Source organism: Humulus lupulus, chromosome 7, assembly GCF_963169125.1.
Source record: "Humulus lupulus chromosome 7, drHumLupu1.1, whole genome shotgun sequence".
Classification (NCBI taxonomy): Eukaryota; Viridiplantae; Streptophyta; class Magnoliopsida; order Rosales; family Cannabaceae; genus Humulus; species Humulus lupulus.
Window position 1 is genome coordinate 10770583 of NC_084799.1, and position 10633 is coordinate 10781215.

Below are 10633 nucleotides of genomic sequence, written 5' to 3' on the forward strand. Positions count from 1 at the left end.
AGTCTTCAATTTATCAAGACTAATACGTGTCCTCTTGACACTTTTATAATAGTAAGATATATCTTTTTTTATTATATTTCTTAATTCATTCTTATCTAATATTATTATGTCTTTTTTATTATATTTCCTAATTCAATCTTATCCAAAAAAAAAATCTTATCCAATAATATAATTATAGATATGTATAAAGGTGTAAAAAAACAATTTGTTTTCAAATTTCCTTGCAATAATATTTTTGAGTAGCTTATTTAGAATAAAAACAATAAAATAAAAAGATGCATACATATGAGACAAAAGTAATATATTCTAGTTTGGACTTGTAAACAAACAAACAAAAAAGCCACCTACGTACAACAAAACCCTAGCTAATATACTAAGGAAGAAGAAAAAAGAAGCCAAAGCTAAGGTTGATGATGGACGTACATGGCGAACATTACTCGTTATTCAAAACTAATACAAGCTGATCCATCTCCAATGAGATGGCTAAAAAGACACTCTCCTTCTCCACCAAACGATAGCTCAACGCTACTATTCATCATCAGTTCCATATAATCATCATCCTCACCATAACCTAGTTGTGGCCAAGTGAAACCATCCAAACCTCCGAACTCGCCCGACTCGGCGCTCACCGCTCTGCTAAGAGGGCCTGCAGATTCGAAGTCAGCCCCAGAACTCGTCGACGAGTACTGGGGATAGTGGTGGTGGCGGCCTGGCAGGTTGAGCTTGGCGCCCGGGCCGTACTGCTTCCAAGCGGCGTCGTCATAAGCGCCAGCGGCTTCTATGGCGGTGTTGAAGGTGCCGAGCCACAGCCGCGCACCGCGGTTTGGCTTCCGGATTTCGGCCACCCATTTGCCCCAAGTCCTCTGCCTCACTCCTATGAAAGTGCACTTCGAGTTCTCTGGGCCTCCTTTCCCTTTCATTCTTTTCTTTCTAGACCGCTCCATGGTTGCTTTCTTGTCATTATTGCAGTTGCTATTTATAGCATTATTGTTATTATTATTAATGCTATTGTTACTCTCTTCTTCTTTGTAGTACTCCATTATATAAGCCAAGAAAGAAGAAAACCCTTCTTTCCCTTAATTTCTCTCTGCTTCTAACGCTTCACCATATTATTTTTTAGATAGTTCTGTACATATCAGCGTAACTTTTATAATGGGAGAAAAAGATTTGTATATTCTGCAGTAATATGAACAACTACGTACTGCGGTGACGCGAGTACTAGTAGTGGCACACAGTAAGTAACTTATTTTAAGACCAAAATAGAAAAAGTATAGAAGAGAGCAAAGCAACTTGAGCAAGTGGCTCTTAGTAGGCATATGCAACGTGTACATGTCTAAGCACAACACTTTGGGTGAGATATTTTGTCAAACACCTGGCGTACAAAGCAAACAAGCACGTGTCTTGATTTCAAAGGAGTACATGAGTTTTCCCATTTTATATATGTTCAATGTTTTTGGGTGATTTTGAACCCTTAAGCATGTTTGGAAAGAACAAACTATTTAATTACTAGATAGTGATCATATTTCTTTTATTATAATAAGAATGTAGATGATGAAATTTTTTTGTTTTAACGGTTTTGTATTTTTTTGTAACGTTCATTTTAACGAAATATTTTTATATTTAACATAATATACTTATATTTAACGTTAGTTGATAAATACTTAAATAAAATAAAATAAATAATTAAAAATAAATAAAATAGAATATTTTTTAGATATTTTACAATAATAACTACTTAAAAATAATAAATAATTAAACAAATTAAAATAAAATATTTTAAATATATTTTACAATGATAATTATTTAAAAATAATAAAATCATATATTTTATAACTTAAATAAAATTTAATTAAACTTAAACTCACTTATTAGAATAATATCATATTAAATATATAATATAATCTACTGTGAATTAGCAACAAATTGTTATTTTAAAAAAAACTAGCAAGAAACTTAAATTTAAAACCTACATATAATATTTAATAGGGTTTATACATTTTTGGACCTTGTGTTTTTTCCCATTACCTGTTTGGACCCTGTATTTTGACAAATTACTTTTTGGACCCTGTGTTTTGTAAAATGGTTAAAATAGAACCCTAAATCTGATTTAATAGGGTTTATACTTTTTTGGACCCTGTGTTTTTTCCCATTACCTGATTGGACCCTGTGTTTTGTAAAATGGTTAAAATAGAACCCTAAATATGATTTTGATCAATGTTTTCTCAACTAAAATCACAAATAATTTACCAAACTAACAATTCAGAACAAAAATAAAATTATTCTGCTTAAAAACTGTGTTGTTATATTCAATTTTTTCTTCATCAAAATTGAGTTTAGGGTTCTATTTTAACAATTTTACAAAACATAGGGTCCAAAAAGTAATTTTTCAAAACACAGGGTCCAAACAGGTAATGAGACAAAACACAGGGTCCAAAAAGGTATAAACCCTATTTAATATTACATTAAACATTTAATATATAATCTCTTATTGTCATTCTCAAATTCAAAAACTAGAACAAATATAAACTTAAACAAAAATAAATAAATTATTTAATTAAAATATGATATTTATTTGAAATTTTAATATAAATTTGATAAAAATAATTAATAAATTCTATAAATAAAACTAAGCAAACATGCATATTGCACGTTGCTTGTATCTAATATACATCTCTTCTATATAATAAATGTATAGATAACGGAAATTCTTGGTTTCAACGGTTTTTTATTATTTTAATGTTAACATTAACGAAATATTCTTATATTTAACAGAATATTCTTATATTTAACGGTAGTTTGTAAACACTTAAACTTAAATAAAATAAAATAAATAATTTTAAAAAATTAAAATATGATATTTTGAGATATTTTACAATGATAATTATTTAAAAATAATAAATAATTAAACAAATTAAACTATGATATTTTTGAGATATTTTACATTGATAATTATTTAAAAATAATAAAACCATATATCTTATAACTTAAATAAAATACAATTAAACTTAAACTCACTCGTTAGAATAATATCATATTAAACATATAATATTATCTTCTGTGAATTAGCAACAAATTGTTTTTTAAAATTCATGTGTAATATTTAATATTATATTAAACATATAATATATAATCTCTTGTTGAATTCAAAAATGAGAACAAACATAAACTTAAACAAAATAAATAAATTATTTAATTAAAATGGAATATTTATTTAAAATTTATATGAGATTAATATAAATTTAATAAAAATAATTAATAAACTCTATAAATAAAACTAAGCAAACGTGCATGCAAATGTGCATATTGCACGTTGTTTATATCTAGTATATATATATATATATACATGAGTAATTACACTATATTTTAAAATATAAAATATGTTTGAATATTAAATGGTAATTAGCTATAAATTACTATTATCATATTTGACCAAAAAATTAGTAATTACATAAACAAATAATGTGTAATAAATACTATTTAAAATTGATAGTAATTATACTATATAATTACACTAAATTCTCATGGGCTATGAGAGAATAGTGTAATTAGGACTCCTCAATTACCTTCACTTATATATTTATTGTGTAATTATATAGTCATACAAACAAGTTAAATTGAATAATTACTTGAAATTACACCAAATTCTAATTACATAGTGGCTTTCCAAACAAACATTAATTTATTTGTTTTTTGGGATGAGATTTTTGTTTTCCTTTAGTTTAGGGCAGTTGGTGCATGTGTCCACTAACATGTGTGTGCGCTGTGGAGAGGGTTAGTGTCACTGACCATAGGCTGACATTGCCACCTTGGCTGGACCTGGTTTTTCAATACCAAAATGAAGGTTTTTTTGCAGTAATTTGAAAGGAAAATTAATAAGCCAACATAACATAAATTTAAAGGATATTATATTCATACTCAATGAATATAGAATTAGAGAAAGACAATAATTATTATAACCATTGATGCCGCTCACCTCATATGTAAATAGGGTATGCTGTTTTTTTGGAAAGAAAAAAAACTACTTCATTAAATTATATATATTATATTATATAGTCATGAGTATATATATAGAAATGAAACATAAGGAAGATAATTTTGTTTAAAAAAATTCTGTTGCAGATAATTTTGTTTGTTTTTTTGTTAAATTGCTTCTTGTGTCTTGTTCATTGAGAACAAACATGATATACATATATAGATTATGTTGATTATAGAAGTTTTTTCATAAATACACATTTTTTATGTTTTTTTGTTTTTTTTTTTTGCATTTTTACGACCTCTAAAGTTTTTTTCAATTTTATTAACTTAAGTTTTCAAAAATACGATTTTAAAGTTTTATAATTACAAAAATACGATCATAACTAGACATCAATCGCACAACATTATATTGTTGAAAAAATAACCTAAAGTCAACTAGATTGCAATCCCATAGCAATACAGTATTAAAAAAACACATGCAAATTAACTATACATCAACACTTTGTATCAACTAAAAATAAACTAAAAAACAATAAAACAACATTGAAAAACTTACTGCTGCATTGTAAAATGTGTCAAAAATAAACTAAAAATATATAAGAACATATGAACGTAAACTTAAAATAAGGTAAAAAATAACAAAAAAAACAACATTGTTTATCAATGCATTGTAAAATGTATCAAGAAAAATAAAAAATTTACACAATTAAAAATCAACTAAACATCAACATAAAATAAAATAAAAACTCACTAAAACATTAACCGATACACAAAATATATATAACTAAATTACACTTAAAATAAACTATAAAAAGAATAAAGACATAATTCTTAACAAAATTTGTGAATATATAGATTTACTTAATGACTTATCTATTATATCATACTTGTACCATTGCATCAACCAAAAAACTAAAAAAAAAAAAGTTCACACATATATATTTATTATTAAAAAAAAACAAATAGCTAGATTTTTCTTAAATAGAAAACAATAGAAATGTTATTGATATTATATATCACCAAAACTAAATTATATATATATATATTTAAATTCATATGTTGGTGTTGCTTTAATTAGTTTAACGCATTTACAACTACTTCCCTCATCATCTTGATCACCTCCACCACCACCTCAAGTCTGTTATATATACTGCGACCGCCTTCATCTTCTCCACCGCCACCTCAATACTTCCCCTTCAAAGTCATCACCTTCCAGCCCTTTACCGGCAACCGAAGCCACCTAGCTCCCAATGCGCCAGCACCTTCCATTCTCCCATGGTCAAGCAAGACTCGGCTAGCAAGCTAAGCCAACCAAATTTCCAGCAACGTCGCAACCCAACTAGCTTCAGTCGCCAATCTTCCACGACGACGCACCGACACCGCCTACTTTTGGGCCACCTTCGTCTACCATCAATGGCCTCCCACCACCATCTTGATATCGATGATAACCTCGACTTCGACTCCGGGATTACACACCCTCAACCAGAAGACTCCACCGTATAATTAAAAATATAAAGTCGGCCCCGTATAGAAGAAAAAATCTCTGCACACACGTAAATTTGTAAAGTTTTCTTAACACCCCATGTTGTGTGTAAAAATCACTTGATTATATGTATATAACTATAAACACCTAATTATAATAATAAGAATAATCTAGTCATGCATTATGTATATAACTATAAACACCTAATTATAATAATAAGAATAATCTAGTCATGCATTATGTATATACTAGATACAAGCAACGTGCATATTGCACGTTTCCTTAGTTTTATTTATAAAATTTATTAATTATTTTTATTAAATTTATATTAATGTGATATAAATTTTGAAATAAATATCATATTTTAATTAAATAATTTATTTATTTTTGTTTATGTATGATTATGTTTGTTCTAGATTTTGAATTTGGGAGTGATAACAAAAGATTATATATTATATGTTTAATGTAATATTAAATATTATATGTAAATTTTAAATTTAAGTTTATTGCTAGTTTGTTAAAAAAAAAAATTGTTGTTAATTCACAGTATATTATATTATATGTTTAATATGATATTATTAAATTAAGTTTAAGTTTAATTAAATTTTATTTAAGTTATAAAAAGTATGATTTTATTATTTTTAAATAATTATCATTGTAAAATATCTCAAAAATATCATATTTTAATTTGTTTAATTGTTTATTATTTTAAAATAATTATCATGGTAAAATATATCAAAAATATCTTATTTTAATTTGTTTAATTATTTATTATTTTTAATTAATTATCATTGTAAAATATCTCAAAAATATCCTATTTTAATTTTTTTTAATTTTTAATTTTATTTTATTTAAGTTTAAGTGTTTATAAACTACGGTTAAATATAAGAATATTCTGTTAAATATAAGAATATTTTGTTAAAGTTAACCTTAAAAAAATAAAAAAACCGTTAAAACAAAAAATTTCCGTTATCTACACACTTATTATATAAAAGAGATATTCAACACAGAAGGTATAGTTTATTTTAACCAGTCTACTATATTTAGAAAGTCCAATGCTTACTGAATTTAGAAAGCCCAATTGAATATATTTCTCTTCTTTTCGTCTTTTATATTTGCGATTTTTCATATTTATGGGTTTTTTATTCATTATTTGCAAAAGAGTAGTTATATCTTTGTGCACCAAAATATTATGCTTACTGCCGTGTCAGTTTTATTTAGTCAATTAAATTTATTTCAAACAGGACCCACTAATTTTGTAATATCCGCTTTCTTTAAAGAAGAGTATTTTGGTAATTTGTCTCGGTTCAAGGGAATTGGTAAATTATTTTGTGATACATGTACTTTTTGTTATATGAATATGTTTTCATGATATTAGAATGTATGATTTAATTATTATGTATGGTTATGGTTGTCCAAAGAATGAAGACAGTGATCACATATGTTCTTTCAAGTAGTAAGGGCATATTTGTCAGGAACATCTAAGATTTTGGGTTAAAGTGCAATTATAAAATTTATGGTAGAAATTATAATTTCTATAAGTTGAAACTATTAATTTAAGAGTGAATTACTAAAAAGGACTTAGGTGAACTAATAATGTGGAGTTTATGATAAGTGATAAGATGGCAATTTGGTGATAGATGTTGATTATAAATAGATTAGGATGATCTAAGGGGTTAGAGTTTGAATCATTAAGGAAGAAGAAGAATTTTCTTATCAAGCTTGGATCTTGAGGGTTCTTTTGACTTAGATTGTGTAACGTCCTTCTAATTCATGACCGTTACACTGTGTACTTAAAATTGTGTCAGGTTTGCTAACCAAGTCATTTGGTTTAAAATGTGTAACTAAGGTTAATATCAAGGGATAGAGTTAAAAAATTTTTGGTCAAATGCCATTGACTTTTATATATAAAAAAAGTTTCATACAAACATGGGATCCCAAAATATTACAACCAAACTTTTAAAAAGGTGAATATTTATCAAAAATTACATTCAGGCAGCTTAAGCGGCAAAAACAAGGCTATAACCCTAGTTCTTTTGAGATATTCCCGACCGTGGTGGTCAAGCATCCGCATATGTACGCGCCACCACCGAAGCTCTCCAACTCATGACTAGCCAAGCTTTCCTTTACCCTTACTTGCACCACAAAACATCCGTGAGCCAAGGCTCACTAAGAAAACTCAACATGTGCATAAACAAATAATATAAACTTCAGATACCCATTTAACATGGCCAGCGATATCAACCTACAAATATCGCCATTCAGTTACAAACAAGTGGTCATTGGACCAATTTGGGGTCGCTGTCCTAAACATTTGACCATAGAGTCAATTTCGGGCCCTATACCCAAGCTACATGACCATAAAGTCACCTGCGACCTTTGCCCTTACCCTTAATATAGCTAGTACAACATACCTGGCGCTTTAATGATTCATCGACCATAGGGTCGGCCAACGTAATAATACATTGCTGGTTTAAGCCTAAGCCTTTCGACCAGCGAGCAGCGCTATTGCTGTCCTTGACTAATAAGTCAAGCCTTGATCCAGGATTACAGACCTCAATACAGAAACAGATATGGATACAGAATACGCACATATGCATGTTAATCACATAACACCATCGAATAATAATTCTCACAATGCTAATGATACCTATTTAATGGAGCCTCGTGCCCTAAACACAGAATTCATACAACAATCATGAAGCACTTAAGCAAATATCAACCAACATGTGAAGCAATAACTTAAATATAAATGTCCTCGGGGCCCAAGCCCTAGTCTAGATAATTGATAACAGTCGAGTCAAGCCCTAATCACATATAACACGTATTGGGTGCAGTTTTCTTACCTCAGGTATGAGTAAAGCGTAGATAAGAATGACCCTTAAGCACGATCTCGGTTTCGAGCCCCTAGCGGTAACCTAGTCACAACCATAAAAATACGATTCCATCAACAGTGATCGAATAAAGGCTTTTGGACCGAGTCCTAGCCTCCGGGGCCTCGAGTTCCACTAAAACGGGTTGTGGATTTGATCTCGAGCCCTAAGGAAAAATTCCCATTCTAAAAAAAATTCCCAAGGCCAAAATGCCCAGGCGGGCCGCGACCTGGCCTTGAGGGTTGCAGCACACCCCTCCTAACAGAGAGCCTCCTTCCCTTTGTCAAGGGGCACAGGCTGGGACTTTCCCTAGAGAGTCACGGCGCGCCCCCCAGACAGAGACCTCCCAAGGCCCTGGGTTCAGGCTTAGTCGTGGTTAAATGACTTAAGTTGAACTCAAGGCTCGGGGTACCAAAAACGTCCCCCGAGGGCAAAATGGTCAAATTCCCCAACATTCCCTCTTAAACTCACTAACTTCAAATATACCATCAATTATTCATTTCCATAACTCGATAACCCAATTAAATGTCTAATACCCAAAATACCCCTCGACTCGCCCCGAGTCGGGTATTAGGTCATGTTGTGACTTTCCCGCTAACTCACTCTCCAGGATCGCCTCGTGCCGAGGAACCCACAAAAACCCGCATAATAATGTGGTCTCACACACATATCACATAATATACAATTATGCTCGCAACAAGCCAAATTATCATAATTGTCCTTCTAATAAGAAGCGGACCCACATGCATATTTAATATCTCTAAACATGCATAAATAGACATACTATCACATAATGCACATAATTATAATTAAATATAACACTTAAGCACACAAATCCATATATTTCCATCCTGGCCACTTAATCAAGGCCCTAAGCCTTATTAGGAAATTTTGGGACGTTACAACTATTCCCTCCTTACAAAAATTTCGTCCTCGAAATTTTACCTGAACAACTTGGGATACCGAGTCTGCATATGCGCCTCCAGCTCCCAAGTCGCTTCCTCGACCTTGCTGTTCCTCCACAATACCTTAACTAAAGGTATAATCTTGTTCCTCAGAACCTTGTCCTTCTTGTCTAGATCTGAACTGGTTGTTCTTCATAGGACAAGTCTGCCTCCAATTCAAGATCCTCATAACTCAGCACATGAGTTCCATCTGACACATACTTCCTTTACATGGAAATATGGAATACATTATGCACACTAGACAGTGCAGGGGGTAAGGCCAACCTGTAGGCCACCTGCCCGATCCTCTCCAGGATCTCAAACGGTCCCACAAACCTAGGGCTCAGCTTGCCCTTTTTCCCGAACCTCTTCACCCCTCTTAGTGGTGAAACCCTAAGGAAGACATAGTCTCCCACCTGGAACTTTAGGTTCCTCCGCCTCGGGTCCAAATAACTCTTCTGTCTACTGTGAGATGCGAGCATTCGAGCCCTAATCTTCCCAATAGCCTCGGTGGTCCTCTGAACTGCATCAAGACCTAAATATTTTCTCTCACCCATCTCATCCCAGTGAATGGGTGATCCGCACTTCCTACCATACATCATCTCATAAGATGCCACCACAATGGTACACTAGTAGCTGTTGTTATAGGAAAATTCTATCAGAGGCAAGTATTTACTCCAGGACCATTCAAATTCCAGTACACATGCTCTCAGCATGTCCTTCAATATCTAGATAGTTGTTGACGCCGTTTTTCATCAACAGTGAAAGAAGAGCACGTAAACAATAATCAGTAATGACCAATAAACATATGATAATACACACGATTTTTTACGTGGTTTAGCAGTTAAAATCTGCCTAGTCCACGAGTCTTTGTTATTAAACTCAAGATGATCTCTGAAAATTCTTCAAGGATGAATTCTTCAGAGTTTTCCCTCAAGATCACCCCAAAATTCCTCCTTTACAATAGTGCATGACCTCTCTATTTATAGAGAAGATTTCAGAATACTATCCCACATATTTCGGGTAGTTACTCTATATTTGCAAATAAATTAAATGGCATTAAATGCCTGCAATTCGATATAAAAGGAAACGTCCCCTGAAGACCAGGGGCGTATAACTAATCAAATAATATCCCTTGATTGTAGGGGATTTACAGTAATAAATGTAGACCGCGTCTCTTATAGATGACTCATTAGGATATTCAAAGTTATTATCCTATATCACCAAGGCCATATTCTCCCAGGTTTCTTACTGACTTTCGAGCTATAACATATCCCGAGGCAACACGACTTCGAGCTCGTACGCGCGTCAGGCTCGGAGCCCCTGATCCGAGGTCATCCTCGAGAACAGATGCACCT

General features: G+C 31.4%; 1 protein-coding gene across 1 annotated transcript; it reads right to left on the reverse strand.

Moving 5' to 3' along the window:
• Window positions 1-286: 286 nt before the first annotated feature.
• LOC133789456 (putative dehydration-responsive element-binding protein 2H) lies at window positions 287-1135 on the reverse strand. The gene has a single exon (XM_062227304.1). The coding sequence runs from the start codon at window positions 1038-1040 to the stop codon at window positions 441-443; it is 600 nt and encodes a 199-aa protein (XP_062083288.1). The 5' UTR covers window positions 1041-1135; the 3' UTR covers window positions 287-440.
• Window positions 1136-10633: the final 9498 nt, after the last annotated feature.

Coding starts and splice junctions, on each gene's coding strand:
- LOC133789456 (XM_062227304.1), bottom strand. CDS start 1,040: ATGGAGTACTACAAAGAAGAAGAGAGTAACAATAGCATTAATAATAAT.